The sequence below is a fragment of the Oratosquilla oratoria genome, chromosome 18, assembly GCF_046742065.1.
Source record: "Oratosquilla oratoria isolate Oo_2021 chromosome 18, ASM4674206v1, whole genome shotgun sequence".
Classification (NCBI taxonomy): Eukaryota; Metazoa; Arthropoda; class Malacostraca; order Stomatopoda; family Squillidae; genus Oratosquilla; species Oratosquilla oratoria.
The window spans coordinates 54380467-54401486 of record NC_134794.1 but is presented as its reverse complement, the minus strand read 5'-3'; the positions used below and the strand labels follow the sequence as shown (position 1 = coordinate 54401486).

The window sequence follows — 21020 nt, the reverse complement described above, 5'->3', positions numbered from 1 at the left end:
AGTCAGTGCTCAATCGTTCATTCTCTTTCACCCATGAATTTTGATAACCATAGAAAATATGATGAAGCCAGTTTAGAGAGAATGGAGGTTACGTAGGTACGACTACAATAGGTATAATCAAGACGCCGACGTCGGCATCATCGCGTACCCACTTGCTCCTCATGACGCCTACGTAGGCGTCACCATATGGAAGTGGTTAAAGTCACCCATGATTATGTTTCCTCCTTCTCTTAGTAATTCATTGAATGCCTGCTTTGTGTCTTCCAGCATTTTGGAGTGGTCACTCTCAGTCCAAGAATATGTTTTTGGAGGCACATGTATTACTGCACATTTACTAATTTTCATGTCACTGTTTTCAACATTTATCATAATCAATTCTTCATTATTATTTCATTGTTGTCTTTGTCACCTTTAAATTTTTTTAGTCAAAAACATGACTCCACCCCATTTGTTTCAATTTTTTTTTTTTTTTTAATCCAATAATTATATAGGCCTTATCCCACAGTATTACGGTACATAGTGGTAGGCCTATTGATTTTATCTCTACAATTCCCATTATATCTGGTTTTTCTTCCTCCAGATGTTTAATTAATTTAATCCTGAAATCATGCCATCAATGTTGGTGGACATTATTATTATTATTATTATTATTAATATTATTATTATTATTTTTTTTTTTTAATACCATTTTCTCAGCCTCTGGTCCAATTTTTTTTTCAATCTATGTTCTTTTCTTGTTTTTTTTTTTCATTTGCTTCAATACTTAGTGTCTTTTCCTTCTCTTTTTCCTCATCACTCATTTCTTTATCCATACATTTTTGTAATTTCACTTTTTGTTAACTTTGCTGTTTTAGATAGTACTTCTTCCACTACCAGTTGAGATCTTAGTTTAGTTTTTAGTGGTCTACTTTTTTCTTTAGAGTATGGTCCCATTCTATGCACTTCTATTTCTTTGTCTATTTCTTGCCCCTCTTGTATCTCTTTCAGAATTTCTTTTGCAATTTTCTTTTGCCTCTTTTTCTCTTAGGTACCTAGCTACATTATGTTTTTCTTTAATACCATAAACTACTATGCACTTTTTTTATCCACTGTGTCTCTGACCCAATTCTCTTTCTCCTTAATTACTTTAATAACTGTTTCTTTAGCATTCTCTTCCACTTGTTGCTGTACTATTTCTTTAAAAGTTATTTTTCATTTTCTTGTTCCACTTTCCATTATTTTTTTTTTTCTTGGAGATTTGTCTCTCATAGTTTCTCCCACTTTCTCAGTCACTCCTTGTATTTCTTTTACTCCTTTTTTCAAAGCCTCGTTTTTGTTTGTATCTTCATTTTTCATTCTTTCGTTCTCACTTTTGACTATGATTAATTACTTTTTTAGATTGTTAAGCTCTCTGTTGGTTTCAGCATTTTAAAGTTTTAACTGGTTCATTTCTCTATACACTGCCCTGTATTCAGCTTTCAGATCTACAATTTCATTTATTAATTCTGTAATCTCCTGATTTCTTTAGATATTTCTATACAATGATTCTCTCTCCCATTCTAAACCTTTACCAAGTATTCAACTTTCTTTTGCAAACCCAGGAAAAGCAGTGTTATCTAACCTTTGGTTTATTTTTGGTGTTTCAATGATGCAACTCTTCTGGTATGACTCCTAATGGTGATTCCACTCTGCTTGCATCCAGTCTTCTCTTTATTGGTTCACTATATTTTTTCCTTTCTTCTTCATTGTTCTCCATTTTGTGTGTTATTCACTAAATAAAATTACTCTATTTCATCATTTTAGTCACTCAATAAAACAGCTACCTATTGCATAAACAAAACTAGGGGTTTCCTCAAAATTGATCAAAAAAGCGTTGCATTTCAGAGCTCACTTTAGACGTCCATTCCAGTCCATGGTTCGATCAATGTGTTGTTGGCATGCATGATTGTGTACTATGCAGTCTTCCATAATGTGTTGTATAGTATGGGTTAAGAGGATTCAGAGGGATGGATATCGGGGTCTGGTATGCAACCATGTATTGACTCAGTTTGTTGAAAGAGCAGTGAGCAATATGATTATGAATATGCTTCTGGAGGTTGGTGTCCAATGGTTGGTGGTTGTGAAGAAAGAGAAGAGAATATCTGTGTGATATAGTTACTTGGATGTTGTTTTGATGTTTCTTAGCATGTGTGGGAATTCTACTATGTAGTACTTACCTAACTGTATAATACAGGAAATGAGCAACACTCGGGTCCTGTCTCCTATTCTCTAATTTTTTTATCATACCTAGCCTCACATTCACGTACAGTTCCAATTTAATCTATATCTTTGATTTCCAATTATCATATTTTGGTTTGAACTTATGTATTGTTTGAGGTTGGGCTATATCACTTCCTAAGCTGTTCCAAGTATTTATGCATCTATATGGAAAACTATTTCTTCACGTCCTTTAGACATGTGGTCTTACTTAATTAACTCCCATGACCTCTTACAGTTTTCCTATCTTTAACCCCTTCCATACGGTGCCGCACACGTAGGCGTCATGAGGATCAAGTGGATTCGCGACGCTGCCATATCGGCGTCTTGATTATATTTATTGTAGTCGCCCCTGTGTTTTTACATTCTCCCAAATGCGCCCTGAATCCCATTCTCTGTGGTTTTCAAAATTCGCGGGTGAAAGAGAGAACGATCGATATATGCGGTGACTATATTTTATGATGCGAATATTATTACGTTACGTCATACGGCTGGCATTGGCTGCTGCCCGCGAGATTTAAGTCCCGTACTGAAGTGGTTAATCAGGAGATCTTTTCAGTCAATTCAATCTATCCCCATTAGTGACCTGAATAGTGCCCTTTGCATTCTCTCGATTTTGCTTATATCCTCCACTCTGTGTGGGGACCATGCTACTGACATATATTCTAGTCTTTGACATATCAGGATGTGTTTGCATTTACCTAATTGTAGTATACAGGAAAGGAGTAACAGCCATTGGGTTTTGTCTCCTATTCTCTAATTTTCTAACATACCTAGACTCAAGTTCATGTACAGTAACAACATAATTTATATCCTTGATTTCCAATTATCATATTTAGATTTGAATTCATGAATTGTTGCACCTGGGCTATATCACTTTCTAAGCTATTCCACGTATTTATGAATCTATATGGAAAACTTTATTTCTTCACATCCTTTTGACATGTGATCTTTCTTAATTTACTCCCATGACCTCTTAAAGCCCCCCCCCCATCTTTAATCAGGAGATCTCTATTGATGCAATCTATCCTCATCAATGACCTGAATACTATATCACCTCTTTCTCTTCGATCTTTTAAAGTTGGCAGACCCAGTACTTTTAGTCTTTCTTCATATGGTTTATCTGACAACCTGGGGACCAGTTTTGTTGGTACCCTTTGTATTCTCTCAATCATGCTTATATCCTTCACTCTGTGTGGGGACCCTATTACTGATGTATATTCCAGTCTTGGATGTATCCGGGTTTTGTTGAGTATTTTCATCATCCATTCATCTATGGTAGAGTAGCACGAGCAGGTGTGAGGCTGACAAAAACACTGGTTGTGTTGGCTCTGTTTTATTGTGCAAACTGCGATTATGTTTTGGAGTCTGAGGGGAAGAGAGGTGGCAAGTGGTACTTACTCACTGCATACTCCAATCTTGGTTTTATCAGTGTGACTAGTATTTTTTTTACCATTATCTCATCCAATTAATTAAAAGCCACCTTTATTGATCTTAGTAAATTGTAGGTTTCTCAGACTATTTTGTTTATCTGCTTGTCTGGGGACATGTCTTTGGTGATAATTACTCCTAGTTCCTTTATGGAACCAACTTTCTTACTTCTTTTGCACTGATTTTATATTCTCCTGATATTCTTTTTTTTTTCCAAATTCCATTATACATTTCGTAATGTTGAAGTTCACTTTCCACTTTTGACTCCATTCTGAGACCTTGTCCAGGTCTCTGCAACGATTCACAATATTTTTCCATATTTACTTTCTTAAGTATTTTTGTGTCTTCTGCAAAGAACTTCATGTAACATTCTACACCTTCATCCATGTCATTTATGTATAAAGCAAACATTATTGGAGCTGATACTGAACCCTGTGGGACTCCACTTATCATTTCTTCCCAAGTAGAGTTTTTATCTTTGAGCACCACTCATTTTTCTCCCATACAAGATATCTTCATTCTATTTAAATAATTTCCCATGTACACATCCTGTTATTTCGAGTTTTCTTAATAGTTTTTTGTGTGGTACTTTATCAAATGCCTTTTGTAAGTCCAGGAAAGCACAGTCTGCCCATCTGTCCCTTTCTTGCATTATATCTATTAACCTTGAATAGAAACAGATCAAATTTGTGGCACATGATCTTCCCTGTCTAAAACCAAATTGTTTTGAATTTAGTATACTGTTCTCTTGTACATATTTAGTCCATCTTCTTTTGATAACCTTATCACAAATTTTAGCTATTATACTTGTAAGGGAGACTGGTCTATAGTTTGCTGGGTCTTCCTTGTTTCCCCCTTTATGTGTTGGCACAATGTTGTCATTCCAGTGTGGCGGTACTTTTCCTTCTTTGAGTGAGCAATCTATTATATGTATATTTTGTCCGTTACTTCATCTATACATTCTTTTAGAGTATTCAGTTTGCAATTCCATCTGGGCTGTGTGATTTTCCAACATTAAGGTTCATTATTTGGTCCCTTATTTTTTCTGTGTCACAATTATTTCTCTCACTGGGAGGGATCTTTCTCCCCTTCCTTCATCCCAATTGTGTATGTTTTCTTTAGTGAACACAGATTTGAAATGTTTGTACATAATTTCAGTCATTTCTAAATCTTCTGTATATTCTATGTTCCCTTGACTAGTTTTACTATTTTCAGTTCATTTTTTAGTTTACCTGTGGAGTAATTTAGGTTGATCTTTACATTTGTCTATTACGTCTTTTTCATAGTTTTTTTCTTCCCTGCATATTTTTAAATATTCATTTCTTAGTTTGATATACATTTGCCACTTTCCAGACTTTTTCTTTATTCCTTCTTTTCCAAGCATTGCCTCTTTTTTTTTTTCCTCAATACATTTTTTGTTATACCAGCACTTAAAATACACCTTTTTCTATTTTTTTTATTTTGGTGCATATTTATCCACTCCTTCATTACAGATTTCTTTTAATACCATCCATTTCTCTTCCACCTGTGTTTCTTCATTAAAAAAGTTTTCCCATATCACTTTTTTGAAAGGATTTTCCGAGTTTTCCAATATCTGTTTTGTTATACATTAGTCTTCCTTTTCTATGTTTCTCATTTCTTCCCAAACATATTTCCTCTTTTAGTTTGAGCTCAAGTACTACATGGTCACTCTTCCCAATTGGTGTTTTGTATTCCATTTTATCCACAATTTCAGGCTCTGACATAAATATGAAATCTAGTCTTGACAATTCTTCATTATTTCTATATCTGGTGTTCTCTTTTACCCACTGAGTCATTGTTTATTCAATGGTCATATCCAGTTGTATGTTTCCCCAAAGGTCCTCTCCACTCTTCACGGTCATCTCCCAACATACTTCTTTAAAGTCACCCACAATTACTAAATTTCCTCAATCTTTCAGTATTTCATTCAATGTATGCCTTGCATCGTCCAACATTTTGGAATGGTCACTCTCTTTCCAAAAATGTGTTTTTGGGGGCACATATATCACCACAAATTTTCTACTTTTCATGTCACTATTTTCAACTTTTATCATAATCAATTCCACATTATTATTTCCTTCTGTGATCTTTGTCACATTTAAGCCCTTCTTAGTCAAAAACATGACTCCTCCACCCTGTTTTTCCTATTTTTTATCCAGTGATTATATAAACCTTGTCCAACACTATTTGGTGGTAGTGGACCTTTTAATTTCATCTCCACAATTCCCATTATATCTGGTTTTCCTTCCGCTAGATAATAATTCAATTTAATCCTGAAATCAGACCATCTGTGTTGGTATACATTACTTTTTTCTTTTTCCTCCTTGTTTTTGGTTTCCTGTATTTACCTAGTTATCTTGCAGGAAGTGGAGCTATGCTCGTGGTGTCCTGTCTTTGTATCTCTCCATATCTAGTTTGCTCTTAAATTCTTGTGTTGTTTTTGTGTACCTGTTCTTTCATCTATTGTGTTCCTTACATCCACCACTCGGTAAGGAAAGCTGTTCTTTTTCAGGTCTCTTCTATAATTGTCTTTTTTAAGTTTCTTTCCATGTCCTCTTGTTTCTGTTACCCCAATTTAGTAAGTCTTCTCTATCAAGGATTTCCATGCCTTTCATAATTCTGTAAATGGTCAGCAAGTCACCTCTTTTTCTTCTTTGTTCCAGAGTTGGCAACTCCAGTTTTAACAATCTTTCTTCATATGAGAGTTTTGTTAGTTCTGGGGCCATCTTCACAGCTGCTCTCTGGATTCTCTCAATCTTCTTAATATTCTTTTTTGTACTGGGTGACCATAGTATTGCTGCATACTCCAATTTAGGCCTTATCAATGTGACTAGTATGTTCTTTACCATATCTTTTGTGATGATCACCCCCAGGTCTTTTTCAGATCCCTCTTTCTTTACTTCTTTTTCACCAATTTTATAACGTCCTGATATATATATATATATATATATATATATATATATATATATATATATATATATATATATATATTTTCCCACATTCCATTTTGATATAACATTTTTTCAGCCTCAAGTCCAGCACTCTCCACTAATCTAAAATTCAGGGGTGTCTTCTTGTTTCCATCTTTGTGAATTGGCACTATGTTTGCCCTTTTCCAATCAAGTAGCATAAAGCCTTTATTCAATGAACATAATAATAAAAAAAAGAGAATCTTGTCTGCTAGTTGTTCCCTACATTCTTTACATATTCAATTTGAGATCCCATCAGGTCCTGAAACTTTTGTCACATCCAATGATCCTAATCCCCTTACCTTAATTTTTGCTACTCTCACTTTTCTAAAAAAAAAATCTGCAATTTTTTGTGAAGACCAAATGGAAACCTTCATTCGTTATTTCTGTCTGAGCTGAGGCTTCTTCAAAGACCTCACCAACCACTGTTGGTGATTTCTTCCATGTGTTTCAATTTACCATTTATAAATCTGTAGACACTGCGCTTGTGGCAGGGTCAGAGGAGGGATTGAGGAAGCTGGTGGCAGAGTTTGGGAGAGTATGTGATAGAAGAAAGCTAAAGATAAATGTGGGTAAAAGTAAGGTGATGAGATGTACAAGGGGTGAAAGTGGCAGTAGACTGGAAGTGAACATTAAGGGAGAGCGACTGGAGGAAGTGGATAGTTTTAGATACTTGGGTGCAAGTGTAGCAGGAAAAGGTGGAGTGAAGGTGGAGGTAGAATGTAGATTGAGAGAAGCGAGTAAATGCCTTGGTGGTTTAAAGAGTGTAATGAGGAATAGACATTTGGGAATGGATGCGAAGAGGAGACTGTATGAAGGAGTGATTGTGCCAACAGCACTGTATGGGGCAGAAACGTGGAATATAAGAGAAGAAGAGAGAAGGAGTTTGAATGTGTTTGAGATGAGGTGTCTGAGAAGTATGGTGGGGGTTACTAGGCTGGATAGAGTGAGAAATGAGGAGGTGAGGAGGAGAACAGGGGTGAAAAAGGATTTGGGAGATAGGGTTGATGAAAGAATATTAGGATGGTTTGGACACATGGAAAGAATGAGTGAAGAAAGACTAGTAAAAGAGGTATGGAAGGCAGATGTGGAGGGAGTGAACATGAGGGGACGTCCTAGGATGAGGTGGATGGATGGGGTGAAGGGGGCTTTGGGGAAGAGGGGAATGTCTGTTGAGGAAGGAAGGGAGAGGACGGAAGACAGAGGTGAGTGGAGAATGGTTGTATATGGATGATGTTGTGACTGCATGAGGAGGAATAGGCGGGGGGGTGGGGGCCGGGGTAGTATGTGTGAGTAAATTTTGACGCAGCCCGAAGGGATTTCTCCCCGTCCTCGCCTTATATGCAGAGGGGGACGGAGAGGGGGGGTCGCCGATTAAATGAGGCGGCCTTGCTGTGGATGTACTGTGTCTTGCGACACTGCTTCTGACCCAGGGCGGTGGGCAGGGTGCAGGGATGACCCGTCATCCAGGAGGTGCTCAGATGAGAGGGAGGGTGGGAGGGGTGTGGAGTGTATCTAGGGATGAAATGGGTGGGAGTGTTTTTATGCCTTTCCCTTTTTGGCTACCTCCCTTGGAAGGGGGAAAAAGCCTTGGTATATGTATGTAAATCTGTAGAGTTTCAGTTCATCTTTGCATTTATATACTATACCTCTTTCAAAATTGCTTTCTTCCTTCGAATTCTTGTATAGTCATTACCAGCTTGTTTGTAATTTTTTCTTTTTTTTTTTTTTTTTTTTTTTTTTTTTTTATTATTGCTTCTTCCTTTCTCTAGTCTTTGGTACATGTTTCACTCCCCTGTTGTAAGCATTAAGAAAGATTTCCCATTTCCTCCTTATTCCTGTGGTATTCATGAATTCCTCCCAGTTTGTTTCTTCAAAGAATTTTTTCAACCCTAAGCAATCTGCTTTCCTAAAATTGAGTCTCCCTTCTCTGTGTTATTCATTCCTTGGCTCTCTTTCCTCCTCATCCTCCAGCTGAAATTCAGTTGGTCACTTTTTCCTATTGGGCAAAGGTAGTTCAAGGAACTGATGATGATGTCTGGCTCTTTGGTTAGTAACAGATCCAATCTTGTAGGAGTGTCATCTCCTTTTACCCGAGTCACTTCCTTTAACCAATGAGTCATTGTGTTCTCCATTACTATGTTCAAGAGGGTATTTCTCCAGGAATCTGCTTTGCCACTTGCTCCCCATTCTCCCCAGTTGACCTCACTGCAGAAGGCAATGTTTCTCATAGGCCTATTGCAACTCCTAAGGTAATCAATATTAGTCACCTAAACTCCTGGAGATGGTTGTATATGGATGATGTTGTGATTGCATGAGGTGGAATGGGCGGGGGGATGGGGGGTGAGGTAGTATGTGTGAGCAAAATTTGACGCAGCCCGAAGGGATTTCTCCCCGTCCTCTCATTTTATGCAATGGGGGGACGGAGAGGGGGGGGTCGCCAATTTAATGAAGCGGCCTTGCTGTGGATGTGCTGTGTCTTGCAACACTGCTTCTGACCCAGGGCAGTGGACAAGGTGCAGGGATGACCCGTCATTCAGGAGGTGCTCAGATAAGAGGGAGGGTGGAGGGGTGTGGAGTGTATTCAGGGATGGAATGGGTGGGAATGATTTTATGCCTTTTTCTTTTTGGCTACCCCCCTTGTAAGGGGGAAGAAGCCTTGGTATATGTATGTAAACTCCTGTATATCACCTCTTAAGAAGTATATAAATTATGTATAGTATGGAATTATAAATAAACAAGGGAATAATAATGAATAAAGAGGTTGCTGTACATACCAATAATCAAAAGTTCATTTGGATGTTTAATGCTTATACATATCCTGTAATGACCTATAATAGCTGTGTTTTCTCATTTTCAACAGTGCCTTCTGAGGTGGGGAGAGCCTACAGTAGCAGTAATTCAAATGACCTTAATTTTATGCCTCATGTGCAATGCAAATTTGATCAAATAGCATTGCAAATATACTTGCCCACCATAGTGATTTTTTTTTTTTTTTTTTTTTTTGTCTCTAAAATCAGTAATGTGTTAGATGATTCTGAAGATGACATTCTTTTTGAAGTCAGTGATTCTTCAAACACAACTGATGACCTTGATGCTGTCAGGGACATCAGTGATATGTACAAAAACAGTAAATATTTTGGTTTTGATGATGATGATGAAAGTGGTTAGTATTCAGGATTTGAAGACTGAAATTACTTGCCCTGTAAACAGTAATAGTGTTATGACAAGTGCTAATGATGTACATACATATATACATATACCACCGACTTTTTCCCCCTTACAAGGGAAGTCACCAAAAACAAAGGCATAAAATCCACTCCCACCCATTCCATCCCCACATATTCCACTCCCATTGAACCCTTGCTCTCCCTCTTATCTTGGCTCCTCCTGGATGTACAATAATGATGTACGATATATAAATTATGTACAATAATAATGTACGATATATAAATTATGTACAATATATCTAATGATGTACAATATATAAATGAACTGTGTTTTTCTCATTTGTGATATTATATAACAGTGTGTTGAGTTTCTAATCTTATTTTGCAATAAGAAGCAGCTAATTATACCAGTAACTTTGGTGCTAATTTATGTCGCAATATAACAAGATAGAAATGAATAAATAGATAAAAAGAAATAATTCAGTGAAAATAAATAATAATAATATATGGTCAAGCAGCTTTACATATCACAAAGCCACCTACAAAATATATTTATAAATAAATATATATTTATATATATTACATATATACATATGTATATATATGTTTTTCTCCAAAATTATGAAAGTCAAAATTAGAGTGCATCTTCAAAGCTGAGCATCTTTGACGCTTGCATATATGGTATTTCTATTGAGGTGTTTATTAGTGACTTTTTTTTTTTTTTTTTTTTTTTTTTGAGAAAGGCATCTTGGTAGTAAGTGGACTTGACCATGGTGTATTCTGTGAATGTGGACAGTGTGGACAGTGGTGTAATTTTGTTTCTTGTATTAGTGCTCCACATATATTTACAAAGGCTTTAATGGGAAATGAACACCAACAATTTTCTAATTTTGAGTATTTTTCAGGAGGGAAACTACTCATTAAGGGAACAAATATACATACAGTACCTGCAAATTGAGCTCTAGATAGACTGAAATCCAATAGCATCCTTGGCTGCCTTCCACTGTCCATACATGAATCAAGAGGCCCAGCTCAGCAGAATACTCTACACCCATGTAGACTTGAAAGTGGTCATCACAACATGCATATCAACAAAGGTTATTAACAACTGATGACACATACCCACAATGACAGGCTGCCTTACATACAGTCAAGGAGAATATCTTTCTTCCACTATTCCAGTGTCCTGCCTCATTGATACCACAGGCAACCCAACACCTACTAAAATACAATCAACTGATGCAAAATCTAAATATAAAAAAATTCAAATGCAACCAACCTCTCCATATATCTTAAATGTGCAAGAAATTTCTTCTAACTCAATATTGGTGACACCCTCAACTTTTCTTGCTTGCTGTATGTTAACACCATGAGCACCAATAGCCAAACCCATCAAGTCTTCCCGAACATGAAATTCTTCAGTAAATCTATAAAGATAAAAAATAAATAAATAAATAAAAATAAAGAAATATACATAAGTGTGCATATATATGTATATATATGTATATATATATATATATATATATATATATATATATATATATATATATATAAAATATATATATATAAATATATATATATATAAAAAAATATATATATATAAATATATATATATATATATATATATACATATTATATGTGTGTGTGTGTGTATGTGTGATTTTGTAAGAAATAAAATTTGAGAAATAATGCTGGCATATACACTTACAAATTAGATTAATAGTAACAATCACATCTGTAAACACAACAATGCAAAAGTTCGTATTCAGTAAATTACCCTATATATATTTTTCTTTTATACTATCTCCCAAACCTATTTCATGTAATCTTGCACTCATTTACTGTGATATATCTATACCATCTGAATGTAAGTTTAATTAGAAATAAAATATTTTTGTTTTTCACTTGCTCTTTTGATGTTTACGGTTTTCATTTTTGTTTTGCAAATTTACCAAGTGAACATGTCACTTTTGTGTTTCTGACACATCTCGGCATATGAAGAGCTCCATGGGCCTCCTACAAGAGAGACCTGGGGCAATAGACTGATTGATGTTAAGTGCTCCACTGACTCTAAACCTATTTTGTGATGATTCTTTACCCTCTTCAATTCAATCCATGGTCTGATAACTGCTACCTCTAAATGGTGGTCCTGTAAGAGGGATGTCAAAGAAAGCCATTTCCCTACCACTCCCCTTCACACCCCATGGGGCCAATGAAGCATGAAGTAGTGCTCCAACATGGACAACAAAACTTCCCATTTTCAAAACTTCTTAACCCTCTCACCTCCATCAGGTGCAGCCCTGAGGGGATGCCATTTAGACTCCAGACAAGACCCAAGATCTATATCAATTTCAATTATATTTTTTGCATTTTCTTCCTGTGGAACCAACAATTAATGACTACTTCCCTCCCCTACCATTTTCAGTTGGTGAAATAGAAACAATCCCGCATTGGTGGAACACAAACAACATTCCAAAGTTTCCTCCTGGGGAGACCTGCAGATGGCCACAAGTACCACTGCCAGCCACCATGGGGTTGTAGAATTTTCACTAAGTGAAACTCAAGGTGACAGTGAATACATTCAAACTTCAATTTCCTCACTTCCAATTGGAGATGCATCACCAAGGGCTGACATCTTTAGAAGACATACCATAAGATCTCTTTATTCTATGTATATACCAAGAGCTTCTTCCCCTTACTACTGAAGATGTAATACAGAAAAGCAATTTGTTTATTTTTCTTTCCCAGTGGTCACTCTTGGATATATATATATATATATATATATATATATATATATATATATATATATATATATATATATATATACACAATTGAGGATGAGATTGATCGATGGGGTGAAAGGGGCATTGAACAAGAGGGGAATATCTGTTGAGCAAGGAAGGGAGATGGCAGGAGATAGGGGTGACTTAAGAATTCTCAAAATACACGTGCCTTAACTGGGAAACCTTGAGGTGAATGCCATACCTGACTTGATAGTTGAAGTTGATTTTGAACCAATTGTGAATTCTCTCACCTCAAAAACTGAATTATAAGAAATATCTTTCCACTATTAGTATGACTCACCCTGACATTAACATATATATATATATATATATATATATATATATATGTATATATATGTACAAAAAAAGCTGGAGTCCAGGAACCATAATGGTGTTAATGTAGAAAACACCAGACTCCGAAGTAGGTAATTTATTCCCGACATTTCGAGTCCTGTCTGGGACCAGTCCTCAGGGGATACAATGGAATACAGAAATCACATGGTCTAAATATATGAGTGACCATGTCCACAGGAGGGACACGGCAACCTGCGCTGGGCAAGAGCGCGTGGTGGTGGAGGGAGGGAGAAAGGGGGGAGGACATTTCCCCCCCGTCGTTGTTCATGACATTTTTCCACCTCTTCTTTGCACCTGCATAGATGGGATTGAGTGTTATGGACCTATTTATGCTATCCTCATTAGTGGACCACTCCTCCAAGAACAGTCTGCCTCCTTTCCTGTTGTTGTTTTTGTAGAGTACCTTTGCACCCTGCCAGTCAAACTCGTGTTGGTGCTGTTCATTATATTTGTATACTGCTGAACTCTGGTCTTTTCTATTTACTGCCCTTTAGTGTTCTTGAAGTCTTGTGCTAGCCTGTTTTCCTTTTTCACCCACATAGCACACTGTACAATTGGAGCAACTGACGTACACCACCCTGGGCTGGTTCAACTTGCTCACCTTATCCTTGACCCAGGTGAGAGCTCCTTGCAGCGTGTTACTGGGTTTGTGTGCAACGCTCACCCCGACCTTATTCAGTATCCTCACTATGACCTCTGAAACACCCCCCACGTAAGGGACTGGTATTCTGGTTGTGGCAGTTCGTGTCTTGCCCCAGTCTATTTTTCTTCTCTGCAGCACCGTCCACCTTTTCACTACTTGATTCGGGTAGCTGTTAGCCCAGAATACCCTCCTCAACCTGCTTCTTCTCTCTTTCAGCTATGTCTCTGTGGAGCAGACCCTCTCCGCCCTGTTCCACATGCATGCATGCATACATACATATACCAGCTGTTTTTTCCCATTTACAAGGGAAGTAGCCAAAAACAAAGGCATAAAATTCACTCTCACCCATTTCCACCTTTTCATGGACTGAGGTCCAGAGCTTAGAAATTATTTTAACACCCTTAGCTGGCATTATAGCATTTACAGACTCTTCCTGCTTTAGTATGGTGCATATCATAGAGGTACTACACTGGTACTGCCTCACCAAGTTCATTACTCATGCACCATCCTCAAGTTTTTCTATAATTTCATGCTTTAATTCAATGGACATCATCCTCTTCTTTTTCTCAGCACTATTGTTTCCACTCACTTTCTTAGGACCCATGGTTATAAAAAGAGATTTGATCAAACAAATGAAAAATAAGCACAAAACTTGAGCACAACATATAAGATGCTTTTTCAGCAAGGTAAACAAGTGGAATGCATGTGTGAGCTGCGGAAGTTGGGCGGGTGTTGTGTTGGGGTGTTCGCAATTCAAAGCAAAAAATCGAATGTGTGACAACATGTATCTGAAATCTCATAAGTTGGGGCACATGTATGTCAAGGCACCACTATGTGTGTGCATTTACCTAGTTGTATTTTACAGGAAGAGAGCTATGCTTGTAGCGACCCGCTTTTGTATCTTTCAGCATCCAGTTTGTTCTCAAAATCTTGTATAGTTTTAACACTCACTGTTTCCTCATTCAGTTTGTTCCAGCTATCTATCACTCTGTGTGGGAAGCTATTCTTTTTCAGATCTCTTCTGTAACTGTCCTTCTTAAGTTTCTTCTCAGGTCCTCTTGTTTTTCTTCTGTCCCACTTTAGTAAGTCATCTCTATCAAGAATTTCCACCCCTTTCAAAATTCTGTAAATGGTTAGTAAATCACCTCTTTCACTTTGTTCAAGGGTTGGTAGATTTAGTTAATCCAATCTTTGTTCATGTGTGAAATTGAACAGTGTTGGTGCCATCTTTGTCATTGCTCTTTGAATTCTTTTTAGTTTCCGTTTTTTTTTTAGAACTAGGTGTCTATAGTGTCACAGCATACTCTAATTTTGGTCTTATCAGTGTTACTAGTATTTTCTTTACCACTTCTTCATCCATGTAGTCAAATGCTACTTTCATTTATCTTGATAAGTTAAAGTTTCTCCAACTAATTTGTTGATATGTTTGGTGTCATGTCATCTGAGATAGTTACTCCTAGGTCCCTCTCCAAGTTTACTTTTTTTACTTTCTTTGTACCAATTTTATATTGACACGATATTCTATTTTTGCTTTTTTTCAAATTCCATTATGCTATATTTCTTAATGTTGAAGTTCACTTCACACTTCTGACTCCATTTCCAGACTTTGTCCAAGTCTTCTTGAAAAGATTTGCAGTCTTCCTCTGTACTTACTCTCTTTAGTAGTTTTGCATCATCTGCAAAGAAGTTCATATAACATTCCACACCTTCATCCATGTCATTTACATAAATAGTAAACATTATCGGAGCCAATACAGAGCCTTGTGGGACTCCACTTATCATATCTTCCCAATATGAGTTCTTGTCTCCAAGTACCACCCTCATTTTTTTCCTGTTCAAGAAATCTTTCATCCATTCCAATAACTTTCCTTGTATTCCACCTACTGTTTCAATTTTTCTTATTAGCTTTTTGTGTGGTACTTTGTCAAAAGCCTTTTGTAAGTCCAAGAAAGCACAATCTGCCCATTCATCTCTTTCTTGTATTATTTCTATTATTCTTGAGTAATATCATATTAAGTTTGTGGTACATGATCTTCCACTTCTAAAACCAAATTGTTTGGGATTTAGTATTTTGTTTTCTTCCAAGTGTTTAATCCTTTTATTCCTAATAACTTTTTGCATATTTCTGCTACTGTGCTTGTAAGGGATACCAGTCTATGGTTTGTTGGAATTTCTTTGTCTCCTTTATATATTGATATAATATTTGCATTTTTCCAATCTCATGGTACTTTTCCTTCTTTGAGTGAGGAGTCAATTATCTTGTTTATTTTGTCCGTTAGTTCATCCATACACACACTCAATATCCAATTTGCATTTCCATCCAGCCCATGTGACTTTTTGACGACAAGGTTTTTTATTCGGTCCCTTATTTCTTTCTGTGTCATCGCAATTTCTTTCATTTTGGGAGATCTTCTTTGCTGTACTTCCTCCCAAATTTGTGACTTTCAATTGTAAATACAGACCTAAAATGCCTGATCATAACTTCAGCCATTTCTACATCATCTATATATTCTTTATATCCTTTGTGCAGTTTAAACTATTTTGTGTTCGTCTTTTAGTTTATCATTTAAATATCTGTAAAATAGTTTAAGTTGGTCTTTGCATTTATCTATTATATCTTTCTTAGCTTCTCTTTTCCTCCCTGTGTATATCTACATATTCATTTCTCAGTTTGATGTATGTTTGCCATTTGCTAATTTTATTTTTTTGGTTATTAATAGTACACAACATAAGTATAAACCACTGACAGTAATAACGATGGTGCCGGTATTAACATGCACCTTGTTGCCAACAGTGTCAATATAGGATTTTTTAACATTTGTGAAAAAAAAAATAAAATAAAATAAAAATATATAACTATAATAATTTGCAGCATCCACTACACTTTCCCAAACTCATGAAATCATTCAATGCAATGCAGAAGCAAACTATGTACTACTCAGCACACCACTGACTCGTGCAGGACATTTCAAAGAAAAATAATAACAAAGTCCTTCAAGCAAGTTTGCATGAGTGTCTTCAAGTGTTTTCTAATACTTAACTGACTGAAAACATTTATGTTACAAATTCAAATTAAATCTGTTATTTTAAAGAAAATGTGCTTTTGCCTTTCCCTTTTCTTTTTTTTTTATACTGGTTTACATGAGGTACTGGCCACAGCAATTGTCACTGACAAAATAGCATTCACTTGGCAATAGTGTAAGGATAATGTGTAGAGTAGTATGGGCAATTATCTAGAGTGTGTGATCTGTTTTCTATTTATTTTCAGCAAGAATTTTGCCTATAATGAGTATCAACATATATTGCTGTCATGAATATTTTTTGGTTGGCATGTCAACAAACAATTTTTTATTTCACTACCAGTACTAATACTGGAGTGCATGGAAGACGACCACTTAGACAACCTAGAAAAGACTGGAGGAGATGCGTTGAAGATGTGCAGATATGCAGAACAGAACCAAGAGAATGGAAGGAGGTGGCACAGGACAGACATGGCAAGATGTTTCAAAAACAGTTATCACCGTAAGATAAACGAGACAAAGAGGAGAGCAGATGTGAAATGGGGAAAGAGTATGACAGAAATTTTTTAAAGAAATAAAAAAATGTTTCGGAGAGAAATTAAGAGAGAAAGAGGAGAATCAAGTAGAGAAGAAAAGGTAAAAGGTGCAGATGGAGAGATGATAATGGAAAAGAGGGCAGTGAGAGGAAGGTAGGCAGAGTATTTTAGGGAGTTGCTATATGTGAAGTAGGATTGGGAGGGAAAGGTGATTGCAGTGGGAAGCACTAAGAAAATGAGAGTGATGAATGAGGAAAATGGAGGAGAAATAAGGAAAGATGAAGTGAAGGCAGCTGATAAGATGATGAGAGCAGGTAAGGCACCTGGGTTGGATGGATGCTATGCATTATGTCTGAAAAAAGGAGGTACAGTGATGGTGGACTGGCTGGTGAGGTTACTTAATGTTTGTTTAACCTCTTCACTCCGGGACAAAATCTCGCGGGCAGCATTAGCTGCCAGACGTACGATGTGTCGTAATAATACTCGCATCATAAAATGTAGTCACCGCTTATATCGTTCGTTCTCTCTTTCACCCGTGAATTTTGATAACCATAGAAAATGTGATGAAGACAGTTTAGAGAGTATGTCATTACGCAGGGGCAACTACAATAAATATAATCAAGACGCCGATATGGCAGCCTCGCGTATCCACTTGCTCCTCAAGCCGCCTACGTATACGGCACCGTATGGAAGGGGTTAAGAGAGGGTAGAGTGCTGGAGGACTAGAGGAGTGCCTGTATAGTTCTACTTTACAAGGGAAAGGGGGACAAGTGTGAATGTAGTAGTTTCAGAGGGATCAGCTTGTTAACCACTTCAGTACAGGACTTAAATCTCGCGGGCAGCAGCCAATGCCAGCCGTATGACGTGTCGTAATAATACTCGCATCATAAAACATAGTCACCGCTTATATCGATCGTTCTCTCTTTCACCCACGAATTTTGAAAACCACAGAGAATGGGATTCAGGGCACATTTGGGAGAATGTAAAAACACAGGGGCGACTACAATAAATATAATCAAGACGCCGATATGGCAGCGTCGCGAATCCACTTGCTCCTCATGACGCCTACGTGTGCGGCACCGTATGGAAGGGGTTAAGTGTAGTTGGGAAGGCTTATGATTGAGAGGATTAGGAGAAGAACAGACAGAGTAATGTGTGAGGAACAGTGTGGGTTTAGGACAGGTAAGGGTTGTGTAGATCAGGTTTTTGTGGTAAGACAGATATGTGAGAAAGCTATGGGAAAAGGTATGGATGTATTTTGGGCTTTTATGGATCTGGAAAAGGCTTATGATAAGATAGACAGGAAGGCACTGTGGGAGATTTTGCAGATATATGAGATAGGAGGAATGCTGTTAACCACTTCACTCCGGACTTAAATCTCGCGGGCAGCAGCCAATGCCAGCCGTGACGTGTCGTAATAATACTCGCATCATAAAATATAGTCACCGCTTATATCGATCGTTCTCTCTTTCACCCTCGAATTTTGAAAACCACAGAGAATGGGATTCAAGGCACATTTGGGAGAATGTAAAAACACAGGGGCGACTACAATAAATATAATCAAGACGCCGATATGGCAGCGTCGCGAATCCACTTGCTCCTCATGACGCCTACGTAGGCGGCACCGTATGGAAGGGGTTAAGAGCAGTCAAGAGTTTTTATGAGAGTAGAGCTTGTGTTAGGATTAGAAAGGGAGTGAGTGGTTTGAGGTAAAGGTGGGACTTCATCAAGGATGTGTTATGTCGCCCTGGCTGTTCAATTTATACATGGATGGGGTGGTGTGAGATGTGAATGCAAAGGTAGTGGGTCAGAGATTGGAGATGGTTAAAGAAAATGGAGAAAAGTAGGAGATAAGCCAGTTGTTGTTTGCTGAAAACACTGAGCTTGTAGCAGGATCAGAGGAGGGATTGAGGAAGTTAGTGACAGAGTTTGGGAAGGTGTGCAAAAGAAGGTTGTCTTTTATCAATTCTCCCAAATCTTTCTCCTCTTTTGCTTCTATAATGGGCTCACTTCCTAAGGAATAGTTTAGGGATGGCCTCTTGCCACCATTGCCCATTTCGAGTACTTTATATTTTTTAGTACTGAACTTCATTTCCCATTCTTGGCTCCATGCAGTAATAGTGTCTAGATCTTTTTGCAATAGTCTACTGTCCTCCTTCTTTTTCCCTCTCCTCATGATTTTTGCATATCTGCAAACATGTTGGCATAGATGTTGTTCCTTCCATCATGTCATTGACATAGACAAGGAACATTATTGCTGCAAACACTGAAACTTGTGGAACTCTGCTTGTTACTGTTCTCCATCTTGACATCTTATCGTTTACTACTGTCTTCATGTATTTTTCCTTCAAAAAGTCTTTCCTCCAACATGCTCCAATCCCCACATAAGTTGATTGTGAGATACTTTATCAAATGTCTTTTCTAGGTGGAGGTGCATGCAGTCCACCCACTCCTCTTTCTCTTGCAGCACATCAATCGCTCTTGGAAGAGCCTTTGGTATATGAACAACTGATTTCTTTCATGAAATCAACAAACACTTGTCAGAGAACAAGTCAAACTGACCAACACTTGTCATCTCTTATCAAAGTAAGAACTGCACGGACATTTCAGTCACACCTACCAAATATTGCTAGTAAAAAGAGGTGGCAAATCTTAAGACAAAATACTAGAAATTATTAAATAGTAGCAAAGAGAATTTCAGCTTTAAAATACTGTAATTCATGAACGGTGTATTTGATACTGCTGGACACTGCATATATATGTTGCCATTTAATCTTTTTTTATTCACTTCTTACTTTGTATTCATGTTGTGAAAACATTGCACATTTCTATATCTAAGAAACAAAAATATTCTGCAATAAATTCTATGAAATGACTTAAATTAGTTGTATTTGGTAAATAATTATGTGTCGCCCTCAAGACAACATAAGTTACTAACCCTTGAGGTACTCCCAGTTTGACATGCCTGGTCTATGGAATGACAACAACTCAACATCTAAAAACATGGGAAAATGATCATAATCACCAAACCTAACAAAGACCCAACAGTTTCAGCATCACACCACCCAATCACACTTCTCTGCACCCCTTCTAAAATCACAAAACTCTTCGTACTACAACTCACCACATCACATTCCCCTTGCCAAATCACAGCACTGTTTTAGACCATTAAACTCTACACTCTTCTGATTGATCTTAGACAGAGTTTTTGACAGCATCAATTCAAATAGGCCTCCACACAGAAAACTTTTTATAATATTATACATTGGTAATGTTTTTGATGCTATCCTCCTTCATGTCTCTCAAAAAAATATATACAATTCAGACATGCACTATAATACCAAAAGATGGCAGGCCAATTATTTGGTTGGCAGAAATGCCTATATATTATATAATAGCCAACACTGCAAACCAGAAACTTTAGGAACTGAGTACCTCACGGCTCCGTCCTATCTCCCACACTCTTTAATCTATACTGTACGTGCACAATATACCCACACCCCAGAAATACAAATCTTTTGTTATGCAGTTGACATAACAATTACATACATAAATTGAAATGCAGAGCCACAGAACAACTACAATTACAGTATACAATATATACACTAAGTGATGAATTATGTGTGCCCTGCATGGGCCTCTAACTTCACGAGACACACCACAACACCCTGCAGACTACAAAGAACAAAGCCCTAAAGATAATTACAGGCTGCACGAATACAACACCTACACACCATTTACACCATGAAATGAAAGTCCTTGAAATCAAGGATCACCTTAACCTCTTCAATATGGGTCAAATTCTCGCACACAGCACTGGATGCCTGAGGTAGAATGATTGATGCATCACAATATTCG

The 21020-nt window shown here is 37.1% G+C and overlaps 1 protein-coding gene across 4 annotated transcripts in view; it reads right to left on the bottom strand.

The window, feature by feature from the left end:
- The window catches only part of Fmr1 (synaptic functional regulator FMR1), a 244039-nt gene that overhangs the window by 135686 nt on the left and 87333 nt on the right, over positions 1 to 21020 (bottom strand). For all 4 annotated transcript variants that reach the window (XM_076201990.1, XM_076201992.1, XM_076201991.1 and 1 more), the window contains exon 6: positions 11106 to 11253. In XM_076201990.1, the coding sequence (XP_076058105.1) occupies positions 11106 to 11253 (148 nt within the window). The remainder of the gene's footprint in view (positions 1 to 11105; positions 11254 to 21020) is intronic.